Raw genomic sequence first — 26,050 nt, 5'->3', positions numbered from 1 at the left:
TACAGGGAGAATTTTCACCTCACGTTCATTATTGGCTACTTTCAAATACAGAATACTGAACCACATGGTCTGTTCAATTGTAATTGTTCTTATGGCATGTTTTTTGTGATGCAAATTAAAAAAAAAAATAAAATCTGAGACCAGCACTTCTGGAATTGAAGATTCCAGTCCAGCTGCTAGGGAGTGCTGTAAATGAAAGAAAGAAAAAAAGATTTTTATGGAGAGATAGGTGAAGGAGTTGAAGCAAACTCTGCCTGGGAAAAATAATGATTAAAGATTTAGTATTTTTGATAGATAAAATGTTTATATTGTCCAAGGAATTAAAGTAGCAAAGAACAAAAAGAATCGGAGTTTGCTCTATGTATGGTAAGATGATAGGGCAGTATGTGCACTCCATTGAGAGTGTAGCAAATACACTTTTGAACAACTGCTATGACCTTACAGCACCTTTTTAGAATGTGCATCACCATGGTATGTGATTACTATTAAATGGAATATGCAGTATGTGAAGAATGAACCCTTGAAAACAGTTGACAATGGCATTGATGTTCATGTATTTTTACAAGTGAGAGGTATTACTTATGTAATGAAACACAACTAAGAAATTTTGATCACTTCTGAGCTTGTAGGAAGTAGTGTTGAAGACTGATTGCAAAAGCTCAGGAAAAAACATCTTTGCATAAGGAGACAGAATACAGAAAAGATCTGGCCTAATGCCTCATGGTAGTTGTGGATGTGTTCTGATTTTTAGCGTTTTTGTTGCTAGAATCAGTAGAATTCAAAGCTCTCATTTTAAAATGAATTTTCACATCTAAATACTTAACTTTACCCTGCTTCATTCTTCAAAGATTTGTAGGTGCCTACAGAGTATATTAGCGAACATTTTTTCCAGATACTAGAGTCAACAGAATTACAGCCAGACTTCCTTCTGAATGTGCCTTTTAAAAAGTTGCAAATTTCCTCAAAAATGCAACAAGAGATGCACTTCTTATTGTCATTCCTGCAAAAAGACTTTTTACGTCCCCGAGAGTTATTTTCTAAGACATAAGTAGGCAGCACAAAACTTGTGAGTAGTTACATGATACTGGATCTGGTGAAGAACAAACTCAAGTGGTAAGAGTTGCTGTCCAATAAGCTCTTTGGTATCTGCAATGAGGAAACAACGTTTAGGAATACATGTATTTTAGGAACTGAATTTTCAGTATGTTTCATGTCAGCTGTAATGTTACTTTTATTAATAAAAGCTCTATTTACATTCATGGCCATCCTGTAAATAAAGTGATTGAAGCCTTTTCAGTTGAAGATGATGAGAATAAGTTCATTTTTGTCTGTAACAGCTTAATTATGAAGTTGTATGAAATCTTGAGCTTACCTTTTTTTTTTCAGATGTATGATCTCCTTTTGTTAGTACTAAGAAACCACATGTTTCTGGAAACATTGGCCTGTTGATCCATCTTTTCCTTCACTGTTTAGAACATCTGTGTTCTTTTTACGGTTTTTGTCAGAAATTATGTTGAAATCAAGGCTTTCCTGCTTCAAAGTGAAATAGGTCATAAATCATTTGTTTTGTTGTAGTTGGTAAAATAAGTAATATGTTTTTAATTCTTCAACCCCTTCTCTTGAGGAATTGGATAAAATTCAGTGATAAGTATTTCCCTCTTCAGGAGACTTATCAGACACACAGTTATAAGCGAATACAGTCGTCTAAGCAAAGTTGAAGGAACCAGTGACTGTTTGTATAAGAATTCTTGTCCTGAAGGAATTTTAGTGTAAATACAGTCTCTTGTTCAGTTTTGTTCTGCCACCTCTCTAAATACTTACGTTATCAAAGGTCACAGCCAAACTGAAGACTGATAAATCCTTCATATAACTAGCTTGCCTTTTGTAACAAATTGTTCAGTTTGAGCAAGAATGAGACCTATGATTAGCTATTTAAGGTTATAGTCTAAACTCAGAACTAAGGGAAGTTAGAATTTTTCCAACAGGCAGAATTTTTTTGGTAACCTTACCTGTGTAAGGTAAAGTTGCCCCCATATATTTTCCATATGGCTTAATTTTCTGGTCTAACTGAAAGACTGTTCCACCTGATTATTTTTTTTTCCCCTCTTATCCCAATTTTTTTTCCCTCTCTTCCCAATTTGCAAAGTGTACCTCTGAAAAGACAAATTTTACAAAATTTTTTTTAGATATGTTAATGAAATCTATACCTCAACCTTAACCACTATATAAAGATTTTCTGTTACATGCTATTAATATATAGAAAAATATATTAAGCCATGATATTTTAAAAGCCATCAGTTGTTAACCTTCAGAAGTTAATAGTTACATTATATGATTGTAATTATTTTCATCGCAAACTGAAAGTGGTTTTTGTTTATAGAGTATTAAAAAAACCCAACTGAAATTCAAATTTCCCAAGTTGCCCCAATTGCTAATTTCATCTAAGTTTCGTATAGTTAGTTGTGACATAACTAGAAAATTGAGGAGAGGCTAAGAACATTGACAAGCAATACTGGAAGTCTAAGTATTAGTTTTTGTGAAGGAGTCACATGTCCAAAATGTAAAAGGGGAAAAAATATGAAAACATGAGGTAAAATTGCTAATCCGTTCCATTCCAGATATTTCTGTATGTTTCTACTACTAAATCAAAGCATATTTTTAATCAGAAGTCTGCTTGTCAGTCTGTAAAAAGTTATGTTATTTTCATGCATTAAGGTATTTTCTACATTTTTCAGTGACCGAACAGTGTGTATTGATTTATGCTGAGCAAGAATTTGCTATTTATAAAGGGAAATATCTGTAGTACAAGCATTAATGTTAAAAGTAGGTACACATTGTTACTGCTATTTCTGAGGTACAATTGCAGGTCTTGCAAGGTCTAAGGAACATTAAAGGGGTACAGTGATTTCATAAATTTAATCCTGACCTCTGGTGGCAATTGTCATGAATTGCTGCCTTAATTCAGTGGTGGAGGTTGGTTTTCCTTGTGTTTCTCTGGAAGAAGATTCCTTCATTTGTCTTAAGCATATGTATTTACTGATGCAATATAAATTATACCTTTATTTTTAGCTAATAGACTACAAATTATATTTTACTTAATTCACACAAATAGTATTTATATTTTGAAAGTACAAGCAAGGAAGAAAAATCAGACAGAAGGTCCTTTGAGGCACTTCCATGACCTTCACCTGTTTCATGTCTTTTGTTCACCAAAACAGTTACTCCTGGGTAGTTAATGTGTTGTCAAATTTATTTTTTTTCTTACTTTGTCGTTATTTGTTTATGCAATTATATCCAGAGCTCTCGTTACTCCTTGCTTCCGTTATCTTAAAATGCTGTGCATTTGATTGCTTTAAATGTTTGTTTGCTGGGGTATGTAACTAAGCGCATCGTAAGGCATTAAGGCATAAGGACATTTCAGCATTAAAGGTGAACTGCAAAGCTTTAAAAAAATAAATTATAAGAATCTCCATCAATAGTATTTCTGGGCTTGCAGAAGATCTCTACAAGTAGACCACTGGGGCCACGAGACGAAACACAGTAGGCCTTGTGTAGACATCTGTTAACACTGAAGTTGGTATCTGGACTACAGTCTTCATACATTCTAGATGAGTGAAAAAATGATTTTAAATTAAGATATTTTGAAGCTAATAACCTAGCCCCGACTGCCTGCTCTGACACAGCAGAATTTCTGTTGTGCCGGAAGTTTCCGGGCTGCTCATGAGGCTCCCATCAGTGTAGCACCCTGCTACAGTGGTCTGGCTGCTTTTTCCAGAGATTACAGTGTGGTTTGGTGTCTTACTGGGTTTCAACTTGCACTTTACCAGAAGGTATAAGGCATTTGAAAGGAGAAGGTATCAGATGAGTAACAGCGTGTTATTGTGGTTCACTTCTGTGATGTCTAAGAGCTAGGCTCCTGTGCAATGAGGCAGGATTTCCGAAGTTCCAGACAGTTGTTTTGAATGTCTATAGCAAAATTCCTTTTATAAGTAAAAGGTCTTTTGTAGAAATTTCAGCTGCTAAGGAGTCTGGAACATCTAATGAGATAAGTCTTTTATGTCTTTCCTAGCAGCTCTTGCTATAAAGCATCTAAGAGTCTTTGATTGCTGCACACAGAAATGATTCACAGGAAGAGAAGCGTGTCCACTGTGGTAGATAACAAGAATCATACATTACCTCTTTTTCAATTAAGCCTAAATAAAATGGGAATTAAGGAAAAGAAGTGTTTCATAATGGAGTTTCTGTTAAACTACTACTGTTATTAATCTGGGACATGAGCTAAAACCTGAATAAAGACATTGGTGCCAGGCACTGCGTAGGCACTTGTATGTCTGAATGTAGAGCGAACATCTGGCAATACACAAATGATGTGCAGTGCCTCTATGAGTTGCCTGGACTGCTGTTTGCTGCAATTTTCTTTATTCTTTCTAAAATAAGGTAGTAATCTCTCTGTGGTGTCTTTCTTTTTACTAAGGAAGTCAGGAATTGAAAGGGCACTGTGTCAGCTCTGCAAATTCTTGTCTAATGCAGGCTTATTCATTATCTTAGTACAAACTCGATTACTATATTGATCCCATTTATAACAGTGTACTTCCATGTCGGGTAACTTACTGATTTGCTCAGGCATGATAATCCTTTGTAAATAAACCCTGATCTAGACTCTGGCAGGTGTCTGAGCAGTACAGCTTTTTTTTTTTTTTTTTTTAATATATATATAAACACAGTATTTGGGTCTGAAATGCTGTGATGCCTTTCCATCTCTAGTACCATTATTTTTCTTTCAGGCTCTGATGTAATAAACAGCTCTGAGGGGAAATATAGCTGTTCTTGCTTTCTCATTTTAAAACATTGATCTGCTGGTTTAAAAGCCTGCCTGTCTGTTTTATGGTTACTCACAAGTAGACAGCATATTCTTTTCATTTGGATTATTTTTTTTTAACCTATAACTGCTACTTTGGCTTCTGCCTTTTGGAGATTCGTCATTGTTGGTTTGCACGGTCTGTAGAACCAAAATTCTCATAGAAGCTGAAAGGGGTTGCAGTGTTAGGTGAGTGAAAGAGGATTTGATTTTATTTTTTTTTTTCAAATGTCATATGTTAAATTGTGTAATTTCTGCTCTTTTTCAATCCTAATAAATTCCTTCAAATTAAAGATGAGAGTGTGTGATACTGCCTTTCATCCACTACTGAGAGATTGGTGACTTTCAGTAGTAGTAAATCTTAGGGTGTATAAGTATCTTATAGAAAGCATAACCATGTCTAGTAATATATAGAAATATTAAACATATAATTTAAAATGCAGTAGTACTGCATTTTAGTCATTTAAAGTCTAAAGCTTTGCATTGACCTTTAAATCTGAATCCTTTTGTTTTCTCTAGGTGTTTAAATTCATAGTATGTTTTTTGTTTTTAGACAGTAGTTTCTTTTTTTCTTTTTTTTTTTGCAGTATTGGGTATTTTACGTGTTACCTATGCTTACTTTGATGCAATTCACTATGTATAAAGCTATTTTGTATTTCAAATGAAATAAATTTTTGTAGCATAGAAATTCCCATGGGTCTGCAGGGGTCATCACATAAGATTCAAATGAATGGAAAATAGAAATAGAGATTTATTTCAAATAATAATGTATTTAGAAATTGTCTTTATACAGGTAAATGGTTGCAGTTTTGTGACAAGAACAGCTATACCTGCAGACTTAATCAGGGTACAGTATTGCAAGTTGAATTGTAATACTAATGGTGAATACTAAAAACCTCAAACAATTTGTTTTGAACAAAAACTGTGTTGCTGACTAATAGCTTATTTTGCATGCTGTGCTCCGCATCTGCATTGTTTGTTTTACATTAATATAGTGTATTGTTAAACTTGAAATACAAAACAATTTACTACTTCTATTAAAGCTAAGATTATAAAGCAGAACTTGCAGAAACACTTTATTTCAGTGCTTTTGAGGTGTGAATTATACTAACAAAGGAGGTTACCATGGCAATAAGATCTTCAATGCTGTATTGTATGTTAATGTTCTAAGGTGGCATTTGATACAGAATGTGATATTTGAGTTTACTTACTGTGATAAAGCATAAAAAAAATGGCATGTTAAGGAACTTGGATTGATTTAGGAAGAAGAATTTGGAGTTGGAGACATTTGTTCTGAGCATGGAATGCAGCACTCTCACACGCAGCTAGAGGTGATGGAGAATGAATTGGCTGGGAAACAACAAGAGATTGAAGAGCTAAACAGAGAGCTAGAAGAAATGAGGGCAGCATATGGTACAGAAGGATTGCAACAGGTATAATTACCTTATGTTGCTTTCTACTTGCTACTCGGTTACATGCAAAAATGCAGAGCATCACCTGAAAGAGTTCACACTTAATGACAGCTGTTCAGAACACAGTCAGTGTGTGATACAGAATTCCACATAATTACTTTCAATCACATACCATGGGCTCTGTTTCTTTGAATGACATTTCCATTGTGTGTCCTTTTTCTCTGTATTTTGTGACTAAAAATCCAGTCATCTTTGCAGTAACTTTCCTCAAATGGAAAGATGATTTTCTTCAAGAAAAGCTCTAATTCTGCTCTAGTTGTGCAAAGACTGCATTTCTTTAATACCTTCCTGTTCCTCCAAGGTAAAAAATAGCTCAAGTTTTACTTCCTAAGGAATTGTACAAATGAGTTGATCCTTGAACCAAAAAGGTATTTGTATGTCAGACTTCACAGTCTGAAATACAAGGTAACTCTGTGAGAATATTTTAATAAACATCTAATAACTTGGGATTACAGGGAAGTATTCCTTGCTTTAGAAATACCATTGGAATTTTAAAGTTAGGTTTTAAAGTAAAGAATATTAAATACTTATTTTTAAAGTTTAAGCAAGTGGTGCAATGCACTGAAGTCACTGCTTTGTCATGCTTCACCTCTCTTTTAATTTGGATTTAGGTCATGTCGTTCTGTTTTTCTATTTTTTGCAAAGTACTATGGAACACAAAAATTGTTCTAATGCTCAGTCATTTTCACCTTCATTATTATTACACAGTTATAATTTTTTCGGCTTTCATTTGTATTTTATTGATGAAAATGGTTGTCTCATTCTACCATCCTAGAGTGATCTTTAAGTGGTTGCCCTGGAGGAGGTGGTTTATCGTTCCTTTGTCTGTTGGTGAATCTCTGGTGTTGCATTTTAAGTCACACTTAGCTTCTAATTACTGTCTTTTATCTGTTGTGCTAATCATAATAGCTATAATTATAGCATAATAAAGAACATAAGCATAATTTTAGTTTCTCACAATTGTGACTACTGTTAGTTTTTCCTGAAAAAGGTGAAAGTGAAAATGTTTGTGTTTTAACAATAGTAATCATAGCCATTTAAAAATAAATAAAAAATATATTAGAACAAAACAGGCTGTAGTACAATAATATTTTAATAGTTGCAGCATATTTTTGTATGATAGTGGTACAGTGCATAACATGTCAGTTGAGAAATGCACGTGGTTTATTTTTCAGAAGAAACAAAAGAATTATAAAAGGGGAGTGTGGAAGGTGTGTGCTTTGGTTCTGGCTGTTTGTTAAAGAAAAAGATGGAATAAAAAAAAAGTTGAAAATTATCATATCATGTTTTGGTTGGAAAAGACCTTTAAGATCATCAGGTCCAACCGTTAACCAAATAACCATTAACCATATAACAAAGTGTGGATCGGAACAGATAAATTTAGTTATTCAGTTTCATTGAACAGATGCAGAAGGAGAGGTATGACACACTGAAGTGTCTCTTCTTTTTCCTAATTTTCTCTATTATAACAAACATCTTGTATTTCCATTAGATCCATGCTTTTAAAGGAGCAGATCACTACAGTGTTCTGAAAAGACCTTTAAAAGAATTTCCTCAAATTCTTTGCATAGTTTGGCTTGTTTAAGGGACTTCTGTTTTTTTATGTCCCACTGAATAATGTCCCTATCCTCTAAATCAGTAAGCCTTACCTGAAAGCATTATAATTTTACTTCAAGACTCAGCATATAACCTGGAGAAGCTTACTTTTGGGAGCATTGTAAACAAACCATCAGTCACCTTCTGTAACTGTTTCAAGAAATGTGCAATACATAGAGATGAAACTTCCACTAGCCTTGAATGAGTTCAAATTGACAAAATTACTTTAAAGTGAATAACATATTTATATAATTGCACGTGAAAATAGTCCCAATTAATATTGTAGAATTTCTGTCTGCCTGAGTGTAATCCTACAAAAAATAAAACACTTGCAAAGGATTTTTTCTGTACTTTTATCATTTATTCATCATTACAAATTATAAAATATTCATCTATTAAATACACTGTATCAGTTTTGCAGCTTGAGCTGATTTTCTCATGTAGTTCGGAATAATTTCTGTGAGTTCACAATGTAGGATACAGCATGGTATCTGTTATATGCTTTTAGTATGATGAATTCAGTTTATTGCGCTTTCAGTGAGAGATGATATTAACTTGCATTTATTGTGGGAAGAGTGTGTGGACATGAGTAATTGTACAAAATTACTGAAATGCTATAAGTAGGCACTCTGGCTTCCTTTATGATGGTTTGTTTATGTGGCCACTCTTTTTAGTTTAAAAGCAAGTTATGTATTTAATTAACCTTCCTAAAGGCTCAGATTTTGTTCTTTGATAAATATATTTTATGGAGAGATCATATATTGTTAAGGGAAAAAATCTGTTCCTGAAATATTTACAAATACAGTTTGTGAAAACATAAATGCTCTGTGTGGCATCTTTTAAATGGAGAGGTTAGGGATGACGTATTCCTATTTAACTAGATAAGGCTAGTTTGTTGTTTTGGGTTTTTTTTGTCTGTGGCTTTGATGTGCACTAATAGTTTAAACTTCATCTTTTGTAGCTGCAAGAATTTGAAGCTGCTATCAAAAAAAGAGATGACATTATTACTCAGCTCACTGCTAACCTGCAGCAGGCACGGAAAGAAAAGGATGAAACTATGAGGGAGTTCTTAGAGCTTACTGAACAAAGTCAGAAACTGCAAATTCAGTTTCAGCATGTAAGTTACAGTGCTACCAATATTTATTAGGGTTTGAAAATTGGTGTCAGTTTGGAGGATCCATAATTGGCTACTTCTTGCAGAAACACAGATTTGAATTTTTTTTTTTTAATGCATTTTTGAAGAATTGGTCTCTTAGCATAGATCAGTTGTCACTTTACCAGTTCTACAGTTATCATTATAGTACCTGGGTTATTGTACTAATTCACTATAAAATAATAAAGATTAGTCTGTTTTCTTTCCTAGTATGTGGTGATAGCTTCTGATAAATGCTGGATGATGGCAGTTATCTTGGAGAAAAACACTTGTGTAATTAGTTCTCAGCTGGGCTGAAATCCAGCTTGTTCCCTTTGAAATCAAAATAGCTAGCCATCAACTTTGGTGGGCCATCATTTCATGCTCCAGTCCTTCCTATATTTTTGGGTAAAACTTGCATCTTGCCGTGTTATTAGAAGGTAATTGAAATAACAAAGTTAAGTTTCAGAGAAGCGTTTTTTCTAAAAAACACTGGTGATTGAGGTGCCATGGGCACTGTTAATCTGTGTGACTACAGTTTGCAGTGTTGCAGTTGAATATTGTAGTATTTTGTGCTGTTCAAATACTTTTATATAGCTTTTTTTGAGCTTCAGATGCATTGTATTCTGAAGCCTGAGGTTTTATTATTAAAAGTCTGATTTTGGGGGACAGTAATTACAACTAGTTCATTTTACTGCTTAGAAATGTTTCTGAGACACTGCTGTCCTGTGCTAGCTTACTCTAAAACAATTTAGTATTAAATATTTTTATTGCTTGGCCATCTCAAAAGAATACCAATATATCAGTTCCTCCTAAAATTTTGCGATAGTCTTTGGGCTTATGATGTGGAAGAAGAAAGTAAAGATTGCTCTTTCTATATTGCAAGCTGTTTCTTAGTTTTAGGTTTTATTTTTTTAACATTGAAGTTGCAGGCAAGTGAAGCCCTAAGGAACACCAGCCATAGTTGCACAGCTGCTGATTTATTGCAAGCCAAGCAACAGATACTATCACATCAGCAACAGCTAGAAGAACAAGAATGTCTGCTGAAGAATTATCAAAAAAAGAATGAAGAATTTGAAGTGCAGATTACGCATCTTCAAGACAAAATCGCAATATATGAAATGGTATGTTCCTTACTAGGAAGATCTCTTTTCCTAATCTCTTTTTTCTTTTCAGGGTTTTGTAGTTCCTTTGAAATTTAAGGGCCAAAGCACAGACTATCAGTGTGCTGCATATAATGCATACAAAGATTTTAAATTTTTAAGACTGTTTCTGTTGACTAACACATAATATGTGTATAATTTAAACCTGAAATTTTTAGATGAGTATTATGTGTCATGCTTTTAAAAATTGCAGAAATATTTCCAACAAATGATGAAACTATATTGTATATTAGAATGCGTTCATTAAATGACATTATTCTGTTATGAAAAAAATTAAAATAACTTGCTTAATATTTTCTGAAGGAAAGAATGAATTCTTTTTTTCTTCATGTATCTTTTTTTAATTATCCTTGATGGAAAACTTCTCTAAAGTACCTAAAAAAATTACATGCCATTGAAAGTGACAAGAGGCAAAACTTTCTGTAGATTGCACCAAATGGTTTTGGTTTGTTTGGTTTGGTTTTTGGGGTTTGGTTTTGGTTTTTTTTTTTTAAGTATGAGAACACAACTGGAAAAAATGGAACTGATTTTTTTTCTTCTTTTTTTCTCTTTTTTCTTTTTTTTCCTTTTTTTTGGAGGGAGGGGCTGGGTGCGATGAAGGTACTGAAAACTTCCAGCTGAGGTCAACGAATAATTTATCTTTAGTTTTCATAAATGATCACAAGCCTTCTAAAGAAGGGCATTGTGTTTAAATAGCTAAGTCTATAAATGTTCTTATATGTTAAGATAATGAACTAAAAAGAACAACATGGTTTTGCTTATTTTTCTAAAGGAAAAACACAAAAATGAAGAAGATGATTTGAGTAAACTACAAGAAAAAGAAGCATTAGTTGAAGAGCTGGAAGCAAAACTTGGAGAAGAAGAAAAAAATTCACTTCAGCTTAAGGAAAAATTATCAGATGTCAGTAAATTACTTGAAGAGTTGAAAGAACAGATTTCACTAAAGAACCAGGAGATAAGTAATATGAGATTTGAACTTACCACCTACAAACAGAAAGAAAGACAATGTTCTGATGAAATAAAACAATTAATGGGAACTGTGGAAGAATTGCAGAAAAGATGCTATAAAGACAGCCAGTCTGAAGCTGACATTGTGCAAAGAATGGAATTAGAAACACAAAGGAGACTGGCACAACTTCAGGCTGAATTAGATGAAATGCACGGCCAGCAGATTGTACAAATGAAGCAAGAATTAATTAAGCAACATGCAATGGAAATAGAACAGCGTCTTTTGCAACAAAAAGTAGAACTGGAGAAAACTTCAAGTCTGCGTTTGAATGAGAATATTAATAAAGATCAAATGCATTTAATGAATATGAAAATTAATGAATTGAATGTGAAATTGCAAGATGCTGATAATGAAAGGGAAAAACTGAAGCAAGAAATGTCACAGCAGATGGAAGTAATTTCAGCAGAGAAGTCTCTTCAACAAACTAAAATTGAAGATCTTTTCCAAGAACTGAATTTTTCAAGAGAGCAGGTTCAAAGAGCCAAACAAACTATAGTGGATATGGAATGTAGATTAAATGAAGCTGAAAAATACCAGTTTGTGATTGAAGATTTGAAAACTCAGCTGGCTTCTGCCTCTGAATTTAGGAAGGAATTGGAATTAAAACATGAGGCAGAAGTCACAAATTATAAAATAAAACTTGAAATGCTAGAAAGGGAGAAAGATGCAGTTTTGGATAGAATGGCAGAATCTCAAGAAGCAGAATTAGAGAGACTGAGAACAAAGCTTCTGTTTAGTCATGAAGAGGAACTTTCCAGACTTAAAGACGACTTACAAAATGAGCACATGGTGAACATGGAAAGTTTCAAAGATAACTTGAATATACACCATAAACAGCAGTTAGATGACCTACAAAATGAAATGAGGCAAAAGATAGAAGCCATGCAATATGAAAAGGACAACTTAATCACAAAGCAAAATCAGTTGATATTAGAGATTTCAAACCTGAAAGATTTACAGCAGTCTGTTGTGAATTCTAAATACGAAGAAATGACACTTCAAATCCATGAGCTGCAGAAGGAGATAGAATTGCTTAGGCAAGAGGAAAAAGAAAAAGGTACCCTCGAACAAGAAATTCAGGAGTTGCAGCTTAAAACTGAGTTGATGCAGGAACAAATGAGAGAGAGAGAAGAGAGCCTTCAAAAAAAATGTTCAGAACTTGAAACACAAAATAACCATCTCAAGGGAGAAAACAAAACTCTGGAAGAGAAATTAAAAAGTATATCAGTAAGCTCTGAAGAAAATGTCATTTTTAACAACAGTGTTAGTTCTAAGTCAGAAATTTTGGACTTGCAAAAAAGAATAGAAAAGCTGATTGCTGAAAATGAACAACTTAAAAACCAAAACGGTCAACTCCAAGATGATACTGAAAGGCAGAAGAGTGCCTTTTCATTTACCGAGAAAAAACTTGAAGCTAATTGTAAAGAGCTGCAGAAAGAATGTGCAAGTCTTCTGAAGGCAAAAACTGAGTTAGAAGAGAACAAGAAGAAGCAGGAAGCTGAATATAAAAGCAAGCTCAAAGCTTTGAATGAAAAGCTTCACCACTTACAAAGCAATAGACCAGTTTTATGTAAATCTAAAACTTCTGGGTTTCATGGGAGTAAAGAAATCAAGGTGTCCAGGGCAGGCACATTTGAGACTGGAGAAGTTGTTGAGAAAGATGCAGCAGAGCTTATGGAAAAGCTTGAGGTTACCCAGCGTGAGAAACTGGAATTATCCCTGAGACTTTCTGATCTCTCTAAACAGTTGAAGTCAAACCATAGTGAAATTTGTCATTTAAATGAAAAAGTTAAATCCTTAAAAGATGAGAAAGAACAAATTCTAGCAAAATGTAAAGAACTAGAAGTCATAATTAGCCATGCTCAGAGAGAAAATAGCAGTAGTAATGACCCTAAGACAAAATGCTCTAAAGGAAAAGCTCTAAAGACTGCTGCTCCAGTATCTGAAAGTAGAAATAAAACTCCTGGTCCACGGAATAAAGTTGATGAAGGAGTAAATGTAAGAGGAAATCTAGTTTCAGGTAAAGATATCAGTCATGAGGTAACAAGAAGAAAGGAAATTCAGCAAATGTTGAAATCAGAACAGTCTCTTGTAGAACATTTGCATGGGATGACAGACAGGCTGACAGATGAAACATCATTAATAGCCATTACACAGAGTGAAAATAATAATCTTCAGCAGCAAGTGGATGCCTTAAAATCAGAACAGGTATGTTACATAAAGCAGTATAGAAAATAATTTACCTATGAAAATTTGTAGGAGCTTGCACTTGGAAATTTGTATCATATTTTTCCTATTAGCTGCTGTGAAGTATAGGGGTGTGGTCGTGTGTGTGTGTGGCAGTGTGGCCAGTGGTTGCAAGTGGTTGCATGAATGGACCAGAGTGATAACCATAGTCAATGTGTTTGAGGATGCTATTTTTTCGCAAAATAAATACTCTTCCCTTAGTTTAATTAAATCAACAACAATAACAAAAGGTAAGGAGAAAATGTCTAGAGCACCTCACACTTTGATATAGCATTTAACTTACTTGAGGTGAAAACTTATTCAGGATATAATTTGTTAATCAGTCATTAGCTTTTCAGTTCTCTAAGTACTTACTCAAACAATATGAAGAGATAATGAAACCCTCTGACTTCTTCAGTCATCTTTTCTCAGACTTGTGAAATATTAATCTTCCATTATCCAAATTTTTGTGTATATGCGGTTATCACTTCTTAAGAAATGTATCTGGATGTGAGCGTGAGAAGAGAAATGTGTGAAGATACAGAGGTTCTGCATATCATGTGATTCTAACCACCCTATGTTTTGCTGGAGAAATTTTGCTTGTATTTTTTGATATTGTAAATGAATTGCAGGTAGTATGGAAAGGATTGTTATTTGCCAGTAAAAATAGCTAAGTATTGAATTACCAGAATTTAATTAGATGCTGGAATCATAAATCTGGCTTGAAATTTATGTACAGTGATGAAGTTTAATAGCATGCTGCAATAAGTATGCAACTAAGTTTTCTGTAGAAATAGATGTTAACCATATATATATATATATATCTTTTTTTAGATTGGCTTGGGTTTTTTATGTTCTAAAAATCCACTTAGCAGTGAACTAATACCACTGCTGCCTAATTTTATTTGTGTTGTAGTTCATTCATTTCCTAAGAAATAAAATCACAAGCTAAAGCCACATTGGAAACGGCTGTGAGATTATAGGAAAGATCTACAGCTGTAGAATGTTGTTGGTTTTTTGTTTGGTTTTTTTTTTTATGAGGATGTGATAAGGGTCTTGCAATTTCCTGCCATAGAACTAAAAAATCATTACGGTCCTGAGATGTCTAAAAACTTTTTGAAACTTCAACTCTAAGTAGCTCATTATTGACATATCCTAAACATGTTTTTGCTTTAGCAATAACAACCCCAAAAGTGCAGACTAGAACTACAAGGTTTGAAAATAAATGTTTTTAAGGTCTGCTAACAATACAACTTTTTTTCTGTATTTGGAGTGAACTTTCTCAACTTACCTTGTTGGTAGTGATATTTCTCTCACTTCTTCGGGGTAAAATTCATTGGGGTTTTATTGCTGCAAAGTAGGAATTGAAACATATTGAGTGTTCTTGATTTTAGTTAAATTTTTATTTTAAGTTGAAAAAGTCTCATACTATTTTGTTATAATTCAATTTTTCAAATTGTGTATATTTAAATTTACCTAATGCATACCATACATGCATTCCATTCTACACATGATTAATTTCAGACATTCACAAAGACAGGACTTTTTTTGTTTTCTTGTTTCTCACTCTTTGTAAAATGTGTATTTTTATTCAAAGACTGATTTACAGCTACAAATGGAAGCACAGCGCATTTGCCTGTCCTTGGTTTATTCAGCTCATGTAGACCAGGTTCGTGAGTACCTGAAAGCAGAAAAAGAGAGTGCACTTTGCAGTCTTAAAGAGGAGCTTGTACGTAGTCACCTACAAGAGATGAATGATCTTAAAAAAATGCATCAGCTGGAGCTCCAGACCTTGAAAATTCAACAAACAGGTAACTTGACCAGAATTATGAGAGTGAAGGTCTTAATATGAAAAACAGTGTCTTTAAAAGAAAACAAGCACAAGAGTTTGTGCACATAGCTGTCCAATGAATTGTTTTTATAGAACATTTTGAAGTGGTTTTGTACCAAATTATTCACCCATTACAAGTAGTACTCAGGGTACTTAAAAAAAAAAAAAAAAGTAGTAATAATGTAAAAAACCAGAAGGAATAGGAAGTATTCCAACTCATGTTTTGCTATTTGTATTAGGTCAATTAATTGTAAGAAACTATATAATAGATTTACCTCTAAGGTTGTATGCTGTACTGAAATAATAAGCAAATGCATCAGCAGAATATTTTTGGGCTTGTTTCATTCTCAGTTCTTTGAATTCCTGCATTGGCTCCCTGCCTACATTAAGCAAGCTGCTTTGCTACTACTTACTTGCTACTACTTTTTGCCTCAATGAGCTTTTATGTTATGTTGGGTTTCTATGCCTACTTTTTCTGCCATCCCATGATTTGCTCTTGTGTAATCTTTTGGCATATGTTCTTTGCCCTCCAGTATGTTTCTGTAAAGTTTGATCTTTCTAGAGCTTACTAATGCATAAAGCCATTTCTTATCACTTACACCTCTTGAACATGCAGTTCTGCCATAATAATTAAATCTGTCTGTAATGGAACAAGAAAGAGGAGAACAAAAACATTGCTCTTTCTAAGAGCTGAAGAGGCAGCCTCACCGAGGCAGTAAATTAGGCCTTTGAAAAATTGTGCATCTGGTGTTTAAAAATAATATGAAAAATTTGTATTAATAGATGATGAAGTCAAATCTACACAGAGACTTATAGAAAAGCTGAATGAAGCTGTGACGGAGGAGTGTTCTAGGCTTGCTCAGGTAAGAATAAAAAGTCTTTTTTAAAATGGAAAATGAAAAGTTATGCATGCAGTGAATTATCATATTTTGCTCCATTATTTTTAACAGGTTTTCTTTGCAGCTTTTATCTTTGCATTGATCTCAAAATAGAGACTGCTAATCTTGATCTTCCAAAATAACATTGCAAGGGATTTGGCATTTTTTTTCCTAGACTCTTTTATGTTCTTGTCCAGACAATTCTTCTGTCTTATACCTAGTCTTGATCTTCTATGTAATGCTTGTCTTATATCTACTAGTTTGGAAGTATTTTTTTCCTTTCTGAATGTCTCTGGCTACAAGTTGTTGATCTAACAGCAGTCTGATTATCATGCACATATTGACACACAGGACATCACTCTATCTACAGTAAGATAGTAATTTCTTTCTTAGCTGCAGCGTATCTTTCAAAGAATTAAAAGTGTCTAAGAATCTACTGGAATTGCTGTCTATGTTTTCAGTAACTATAATATTATAGTAAAAAATTGACGCTCATTTTTCATCTCCATTTTAGTATCAGCCACCAATAATATTACTTTGCTGTATCTTTTTTTTGTAGGATACTAGTAGTCAATGGCCCTTACAGGTAATTGTTGACCAGAAATCAAATTACTTATTAAATTTATTTCTGGATAACTTAAGCTACTTTCATCATTCATTATAAGTCATGGTTTTTCAATCTTAAATACTTCAAATGATTGGTTCTAGTGTTGGGGTTTTTTTCCTTCTTTGCTGGACTTTTTCCAACACCTTTTTGGGGTGAAAGCAGATAGCAGAACTTTTTTACTTGAGAGCCAACACAGGAGAGATTAAGCAGGACTCCATGATAGCTTCTGGAAAGTAGCAGCTGAATGAGAGTCTGGCATTACTTGTTTCTGAGCTGGGAGGAACACTTATGATCTGTATGATTCCATGTTGAGCTTTTGGAGAAATTATGTTTTTAGTTTTGTAAGTTGAATTTGGTGTCTATTGAGTCCAAAATCTTTAAATAAAGAATCCCACTGTGTGCTCTGGGCAGGCCAAGTTTCTTTTCAAGTATCATTTATCTTCAGAAATCACATGGATAAATGTTCTGTTTCTCTATTAATACTGTAAGTATGGCAGCTGTTCTGCTGGCTGCATAGCGCTAGTAAACATGAGGCATTCTGTTTATGATTTGCTTGAGTTTTCTTCTGCCATCCCCTTATATCCTACTTGTACTTAAGAACAAGATTAATTGTAATCTCTAAAAAAGATACAAATTTCTGCCATAGGGAATCCTTCTTCCATGTACAATTGCAGTTTACGAGAATGAGACATTTACAATATGAATTTGCTTTCAGCATTAATAAAGGAGGCCTTTCTATGCAACATTTTAATACTGGGCAGTTCCAAATGAAATAGCCATGCCAAAATATATGTATGTATGTTTTAGCTGAAAAGTCTTTCCATACCTGTGTATTTTATCAGGAGTTTTAAAGATTGGCTAGGTTCTTATGACTCAACATCTATTCCATCATTTCCAGAGAAGATAATACTCACAAAATACTACTTGCCTGCTACCATTATACTTGTCTTCTGTGTGAATTGTGATTGATAAATTAATAAACAATTACTTTTTTCTTCACTTTTTTTTTCCTGTTTCATTTGTTGTGCAGGTTTTGTGTCACAATCAGAATGAACATTCTTCAGCTGCTGTAGAAGTTAGTGATAGGGAACAGGATATTTTCTGTAGATCTGCTGCTGTGAGAGAAAAACTGAATGTGGAATTACCAATACACAGAGGTCAAGCTGAAGGTAATGGCATTGTACTTTCATGCTGGTTAAAAAAAACCAACTGATTTCAAGTATTTCAGACTGACAATTATGCCATTAGTTGTTCAGATGCTGATTAATGTGCCTAAATGGCTGGTTTAGAGATTTCCTCATGATTCTGAACCACTTTTATTTTTTATTATGAGTCTTTTCTTGTGCTGTTTTCATTATAGTGGAAATTGGTGAAAAAAGTGTTGGATCTGGTTTTTTTTCCCCTTCTCCTTTTGTAGAAGAAGCTAGCAGCTCTGCCAAAAAATCTGTGTGTATCAATAGTATATAAAAACGCATCCAAAATTTGGAAGGCACTTATTGTTATTATTGTTTCAATAATATGTAATGTTTATCAGATAATTCTTCAGTGGAGAACTTGTGAACAATTCACTGTATTAAAATTTATGGTAAAATGTTTGATTTCTTTTTTTGTTTAAGTCCCTGGTTATCTGTGTAGTTTAGCTGTGCAAGAACGTATGGATGCACTTCTACGCAAGATAATGGAAGAATACAATAGGTTGAAAGCACTTCAAACACAGTTGATGAGAGATTGTAAACAGGTAAACTTTTTATAGCGTATGAGTATATGAGCATTTGAATTTTTTCTGTTGCGTGAATTCCCTCTGGATGAGCAAAGAATGTGTTTGAAATTGTGTTTATGTATCCTAGTTGAGTGGCAGAGCAATGCAATGATTTGATAAAATCATTGAGATGAGACAAAAGACGCTACCCACATCACAGAATTGTGGAATGGCTGAGGTTAGAAGGCACCCCTGGAGTTTGTCTAATCCAACCCCTTGCACAAAGCAGGGTCAGCTAGAGGAGGTTGCCTAGGACTGTGTCCAGCTGAACATTGACTCTCTCCAAGAATGGAGACTCCACAAGCCCAGTAGGCAACCTTACCTTGTTCAGGGTACACATTCCCAGCTCTCTCAGCCTCTTCTTGTAAGACAAATGTTCCAAGCCCCTCATTTCCCTTATGACCCTCTGCTGAACTCATGCCAGTATATCCGTTTCTCTCTTATACTGGGAGTGCAGCACTGGACCCAGCACTCTGAATGTGTCTCACCAGTGCTGAGTAGAGGAACGGTCACCTCCCTTGACCTGATGGCAAACGTTCTTCCTAACGCAGCCCAAGAGGCTGTTGGACTTCCGTCATAGTGGCACATTGCTGTTTCCTGCTCAACGTGGTGCCCACCGAGGCCCCCAGGTCCTTTTCTGCAAAGCTGCTTTCCAGCCAGTCAGTCCTCTGCATGTCCTGGCGCACTGGGCTATTCCTCTCTAGGTTGCAGGACTTGGCATCTGCCTTTGTTGAACTTCATGAGGTTCCTCTCAGCCTATTTCTCTGGTCTGTTGAGGTGTCTTCAAACAGCAGCACAACCATCTGATTTATCAACCACTCCTCGCAGTTTTGTAGTCTGCAAACCTGCTGAAGGTGCACTCTTGTCCCATCATCCAGGACATTAATGAAAAGATTAAACAATATTCCCTCCAGTATTGACCCATTACATACACCATTAGTTACTGGCTTCGAACTGGACTTTCTGCCACCAATCACAACCTTGTGAGCCCAGCAATTCAGCCAGTTTTCAGTTGGTCTTGCCATCCTCATTCTTCATCGGTTTGTCTATGGACATGTAATGGGAGGTGGTGTTGAAAGGTTGGTCAGGTTTGATTTTTCCCTTCATAAATCCATACTGACTGCTCCCAAATGGAATATCTTCTCAGCTTCATGTGTTTAGAAATGGTTTCCAGGATTATTTGCTCTGTCACCTTCACAGAGAACAAAGTCAGGTTAACTTCCCTGTAGTTCCTCAAATCTTCCTTCTTTCTCTTCTTGAAGGTACAAGTGCTTTTATCTAGTCCTCAGAAACCTCCCTCAATCACCATGACCTTTGAAAGATAATTGAGAATGGCCTCGTGTAACATAGATGAGCTCCCTCAGCACTCCCTGGTGTATCCCATCAGGCACCACTAAATTGTTCATGTCCAGTTTGTTCCCTAACCTGATCCTGCTCCACTAAGGCTGTCTTCCTTGCTCCAAACTTTACGCTCGTCTCACTCGGACCTGGGATTCCTAAAGACAGTTTTTATTACTAAATTTGGAGTTAGGTATGTCCATGTATTAAATAGAGTACACTAACCAATTATAGCTGGAGGTGGTTGTAAGTCACATGTATTGATGGATATACATGTACCAAAAAATACTTGTATGTGAAAACTGCATCTTAGGCCTGAGGAGGGTAAAGAAGGTCTTCCTCTCTTTCTTGGAGTCAGAGGAATTATAACTTAACAGCTTATACCTAGAGAGAGGAGTTTAAGATTCTGCACAGGAGTGGACATTCTGCGCAGGCTGATAACTAGCTATAAATGTATACTTGGTCATTCGTGCAGTAAAATGAAACATGTTGTTACACTGGTTACACTCTCTTATGCATTGGCCACCAACCTTTCTTATATGTTTATAATTACGATTAATATTTTGATATTATTACTAGACAAATTGTTGTCATTTGTATTTACTTGATTATTTTTTAGGTCAAAGAACCATGGTTACCTCCTTCAGAAAGGAGGAAAGAAGAGGAACCTAGCCATCTGGAAACAAGAAAGGAATGTCTGCAGACCCCTTCACAAGATCTAATGGGTAAAAACATGCATATGCTGTTTTTAATGTATGTATATTCAGAAAGAGAGAGAGAAGACAATGACTTTAAATTTAAACTGATTCATAGCTTACTACAACTTGCAGCACATAAGAAATTTTTGCTGATTTTGCAGTGTGATACTCTGATGTTCGTAAATCTCTAAAATATTTCAGAATTACATTCTGTGAAACAGTTTTGGTTTAGTCTTTTTCAGTTTTCTGTAGTTAAAGTTCTATTACCCATGTCAAATATAGTTTTGTAAAATGGAAGATTATTATTATTTGTTATAGAAAAGTAATTGATATGACATCAGAAGAAATTTTTAGCTACAGTAATTATTCAGTCCATCACTGCTAATAACTTGGGAGAGAGTTAATTTATACTAACGTAATTTATTCCTCCCCCTTCAAATAACCTACATATAGATCCTAAGATTCAAGAATACTGGTCAAAGGAGATAGGGAGCCTTAAAACACAACTTGAAGAACAGCATGCTCAAGAGCTGGAGCACCTCCGGTCCTATTTCCAACAGCAGCTGAAAGAAAGTGAAGAGAGGTACACTACAGAGATTGTCCATCTGCAGGATAAGCTTCAAAGTGCTGGGGTATCCTCTGACCACACGAGGTAATAATCTTTTTTTTTAATACTTATAATTTTGCACTGCACACAAAAAGCAGTGTTTCAAATAACCATTCATGTAAAGCTACATGGTTTGCTTTAAAATTTGAGAAATTCTTCATGAACACATTACTCTTCTGCTTTATTCCTTCAAGAGTTAAGAGTGTTATGAAGAAATTACATAAATGTTGCAAACTAAGTAGTGCAGCACTTAGAATTTATTACATTTTTATAGTTTATAGAGGAAGATATGATAATTAGAATAATTCATATATGTCATTTCATATATAGGAGCTTTTTAGCAGTAATTTCAAAACCTTCAACTCAACAGACCACTCTTAACCCTTGAAACTCCAGGCAACGTGTTTTACATCTAAAGATACTTTGTGTAGCATAGTTGCATGAAATTGATGATTTTCTAGAATGATATGTAGCAGTAAAGTTTGCGGCAGATTGAGGTCCACTTAACACGTTCTGGCCTTCACCAAGTCATGGGCCATCATCAGCCTTCTCCTGGCTCTGACCATTGTGACCGTTCAAACCTTAGAGGTGCAAATGTCTTGGGGGATCCTGAGAACTGTGAAGCCACCTTCTCTTCCGTGATTCTTTCATGGTCTCCTTGGATGTGTTCAAGGAGTGATGGGTGCTTTTGATTGTGCTCTGTTCAGCGTCATCCCTGTTTCCTGGTCTTCCTTTTTTGGACCCTCATATTCCTTCCGTTTTTTTCATTTACTATACTACAAACGCACTCGATTTCTCTGCATTTTTCTTTTATCTGAATCTCCCTTCTGTGAAAGAGGTTTTAGTTTTTTACTGATTTATAGCACTCTGAATATATAGAGCAGTTCTGTTGGAAAAGACAGTCTCTGAATATATTTTAGTATTTTGTTATTTAAATATAAAATTAATCATATTGGATTTCTTACTGTTTTCATGTATATGCCTCATCTATGTAACAAAAGAAAGCCAGCGGTGCATCTGTTGATAAGCATCAATTTAAGAGAATCAAAATTAATATAACCATTTTCTAGGTGTTTTTATGGCTTCATACACATTCTGGTTTCTTTCATATCCTTATGATTCAAACAGGTGCTTTTGTGTTCATCTTAACTGTGTATAGTTATTGAGATCAAAATGTTCTCAGGTAGCTTTTAAAGTTGTTTGTGAGGTCCTCGGCAAAACTAATGTTAAGACATGTTACACTGAGAGGAAGAGCTAGTGTTTGGAAGTCAAGTATATGAAATTAATGGCATGGGAAAAGGTGTGTTCTGAAGAAAATATTTGCAGTTATTGGTCTTTAAATATATATAATATATATACATATTCATATAATGCATATTTGAATAGAGGAAAAATAAGGCATATTGAAATATTGATTTTTTTTATTTTTATTCCCCCCCCTCTACTTTTTTTTTATCTTTTTAGTGTATCCACAGATTCACAAATAAAGCTAAAAGAAGTCTTCAGGGAAGTGAAGTGCCCTGAAAATCTTCATCAACAAAGAACAGATGAAGCACTGGAGGTATTGTATAACTCAGTTGATAGCTAATATACATATGGTCAATATAACTTAAATGCATTTGGTTCTAAGATGAAATAGAAATATGGACTAATATTTGGTAGTAGTAAAGTTGTTATCATGTTAGTACTATGTGCTCTACTATTAGACTGTCCATGTTAGAGGAAAAAGATTTGCATTTTACTGAAAAACATTTCTGGAAATTATGAGCAATAAAGCTTGCTTTATTGGCCCTGGGGTTTAATTTATTATTATTATCATTATTATGATTTTATTTTATTTTATTTCTTTGAAACAAGACATTTGGTTTAGACTACTTCTTACTAAAGGGGAAAAAATTAGTGTTCAAATTCTGGGATTTCTTCAGGAGTCTTTAAAATATTGTGACTTTTCTTTAAACACTAATTATGGAAGAAGAGTGATTTAAGTGAAATCCTAGTACTTTTTAAGTTAGACTGCAAAGTTTAGGAAAAAAAAAAAGAAAAAGTAATCCCAAAGATCTTAGAAACCAAATGGCAATGGAAAAGACTCCATACATTCCTCCCCTAGTACTGCTGGAAACCTGACTCAACAATTCTGCATTTTGAAAAAATACTGGTGCTGTTTTGTACTGTGATCCTGTGCTTTCTTACCTGTTTTCTTTGCATTTGACAATTCAAATAGTGCTGAAAAAACAGTTGTTGCAAACTCAACTTTTAAAATTAATTTTTAAGTGGAAACAAGGCAAAGTCTTTTACCCAGCTCTTTTCTGTTGTGGTACAAAATTATGTGATTTGCATGAAAGGAAGATAACCTAATTGAGGAAAAAAAATCTATGTCAGAAACTTTTAAAATTAATGAAATAAAAGCACATGCAAATACATGATCTGACATTTTATGGTTTTCTTACAGCTTGCTAGTGAAATTGAAATGCAGAATGATCTGGATGTTGTTCAATTGCTAGAAAAACAATACCAAGAAAGATTAGAAGAAGAAATAGCAAAGGTATTGTTTTTATTTTGTTACTTTAAAATATATTTTTAAAATACTGTCACTTTCATTTCCCATTTCTGACAATTCAGAGAGTTGCAATAGCACATGCTAACTTCTGATTTATTTACAAGGAATTATTTCATTCTGACTCTGAAAGAGAAAAGTCTTTAAAAAAATTCTGAAACTTTTTGGTTTTTTTAGTTGTCTCTCCTATTCCTAACTCATAATTTCTATTCATGTGTGGGATGGTGGTGGTGTTTTGCTTTAATACTTGAAAGAAAATAGACAACATGCAACCATCCGTGACACTAGAATTTATTTAGAAAATCCAGAGACTTAGAGAGTGGATTTCTTGCTACTTGAAGCTTAACAGCTGGTCAGTTCAAAAGATTTTGCACTTAACAGTTTCACACTATTTTCTGATCCTATTTTATTGTGCATTTTAATATATTGTGTAAAATGCAGTTTTTATTTGGATCTAGTGACTTTCTCTGAGACATGAGAAGTAAAATTAAGATTTTATAGATAGAGTATATTAAATTGTTTGTGGACGGCCTTACTTTTTGATTTCCAAAAAAATTTTCACTTCTTTGCAGAATGAAAAATTGTCTCTGCTTTCATTATATCATGCCATAAATAAAAATCAAATTGCCGTGGGTTAAAAAGTCAAAAAAAAGTAAAGGAGTATTTCTTAAAAAGACTTGCAGTCAGAGGTAGGAAGACTAGCAAGCTTTAGATGATAACATTAATTTAAGTAGTCCACATTTCTGAAGTAAATGTTTCATTTCTCTCATCTGTTGTCAAGAAAACCCTTTATGGGAAAGCAAATACATGATTGGCTAGCATTGTGTTAAGGGCCATTCAGGTTCAGGAGACAAACTCACATTTTCTGGAAAGGAAGAGTTAGGTGTTTTCTTTAAGTGTAACACTTCTGTATTCAGTTTTTGTAGCTTATGCTATAAATGGCTGTATTCTAAATCTAGAAAACAACTGCTCCCATGATTGGAAAAAGGGTTTGCTCGTATTAGAAGGAGATACTGAGCAACACAGAAGTTACCAGCCTGTTGTAACTGAAACTGCAGCTATTTAATGCCAGTAGAAGTTTCTTTCTGGTGAAGTAAAATTCCTGTGCTGAGTGTCAAGCACATGGCACTCCTGTCTCTATACAGACCAAAATTCCATGTCAGTGAGATGTTTACAAAGGATGCACTTGGTTAGACAGAGGAAACTTAGCACAACTGCACTTATGTCAATGTGCCAGGACTTTTTAAAGTCACCTTATAGAATCTTTTTTAAAAAGAACTAGATAATTCCGTGCCAAATAATATATTTTAATTGAAAATAGCATCATAGTTTAATAAACTACCTTACATACAGTGTGTCTGTATTGTAAGACTGTGATGTTGATGAGATTGACAAGATGTCTGCGTTCTTTTATCTTTCTGTTTTCTTCTGTAAAAATAAAATAGAATCATAGTTCAGAACTTTTAGTACTTTTATTTGTTATTGATGATCAGCAATGAGATTTCTTCAGCAATAGGAGATGCTGTGAAGCATAAACTAATACAGATTTTTTTTCTTACTTATTCAGGTAATTGTGTCAATGAGTGTAGCATTTGCCAAACAGACTGAATTGTCAAGAGTCGCTAGGCAGAGGGAAGAAGAAACACAAACACAGATTGTACATCAACAGGGAATGCATTTTGAAATTAAAAAGCAATGTAGTGAAGAAGAGGTTGATGGCCCTTTTAGAAAAGCAACAGAAAGAGGCAGTAAGCATGAAGAAGAATTGAAATCACTTAGCAAGGAGCTCACTGAAGAGTCTGGTGAGATCAACTCACTTGGAGGACAGCTACATTCTAATAGCAAGCCTGGCTGCATATTAGGACACACCACACATGAATCGGTGATTTCTGAAGAACTTTTTTCCCATGTCAAAGGGCTTATGATGGAAGAAGCACCGGTAAGCATAAAAAAAAATTGGCACTGTGTAACACCATATCTGAATAATCTTTCCAATGGATTTATGGCTCATTTCAATGAGAAAACTGCAAATAAAGAAATTAAGATGAAAATTCCATTTAAATATTTCCCTTTCAACTTTACAACTTTAGACCTAAATTATCTACCCTTATTTCCTGCGTTGTGCCTGACTATCATAGCATTATGCTGTGCCATGAGGAAAGGAATATGACATTGGTTACATGAAAATAGATTATTCCATTTCTTTGATACAACTGTATTGCAGGCAATAAATTGTATAAAGACTTTTTGTGAGTTAGGTCATATTCTAGTGTTTATACAAGGAACAGGTTAAAAATAGTGTTTAAAGAGTTTGAGTTCCTT

At 34.3% G+C, this 26,050-nt stretch overlaps 1 protein-coding gene across 6 annotated transcripts in view; it reads left to right on the top strand.

Annotated features, from left to right (window-relative positions):
• The window catches only part of AKAP9 (A-kinase anchoring protein 9), a 119,870-nt gene that overhangs the window by 37,907 nt on the left and 55,913 nt on the right, over positions 1-26,050 (top strand). For 2 of the 6 annotated variants that reach the window (XM_075746210.1, XM_075746206.1), the window contains exons 4-17: positions 5,652-5,705; positions 6,121-6,291; positions 8,888-9,043; positions 9,985-10,182; positions 10,994-13,438; positions 15,054-15,267; positions 16,071-16,150; positions 17,803-17,941; positions 18,413-18,510; positions 20,489-20,594; positions 21,021-21,219; positions 22,639-22,735; positions 23,624-23,716; positions 25,296-25,667. In XM_075746210.1, the coding sequence (XP_075602325.1) occupies positions 5,652-5,705; positions 6,121-6,291; positions 8,888-9,043; positions 9,985-10,182; positions 10,994-13,438; positions 15,054-15,267; positions 16,071-16,150; positions 17,803-17,941; positions 18,413-18,510; positions 20,489-20,594; positions 21,021-21,219; positions 22,639-22,735; positions 23,624-23,716; positions 25,296-25,667 (4,422 nt within the window). Of the gene's footprint in view, positions 1-5,651; positions 5,706-6,120; positions 6,292-8,887; positions 9,044-9,984; positions 10,183-10,993; positions 13,439-15,053; positions 15,268-16,070; positions 16,151-17,802; positions 17,942-18,388; positions 18,511-20,488; positions 20,595-21,020; positions 21,220-22,638; positions 22,736-23,623; positions 23,717-25,295; positions 25,668-26,050 lie in introns of all 6 variants that reach the window. The other 4 variants (XM_075746207.1, XM_075746205.1, XM_075746209.1 and 1 more) reach the window with 3 other exon arrangements.

Source organism: Balearica regulorum, chromosome 2 (genome assembly GCF_011004875.1).
Source record: "Balearica regulorum gibbericeps isolate bBalReg1 chromosome 2, bBalReg1.pri, whole genome shotgun sequence".
In the NCBI taxonomy this organism is placed as follows: Eukaryota; Metazoa; Chordata; class Aves; order Gruiformes; family Gruidae; genus Balearica; species Balearica regulorum.
The sequence above is the reverse complement of the archived record's forward strand: the minus strand, read 5'-3'. Positions and strand labels throughout refer to the sequence as shown.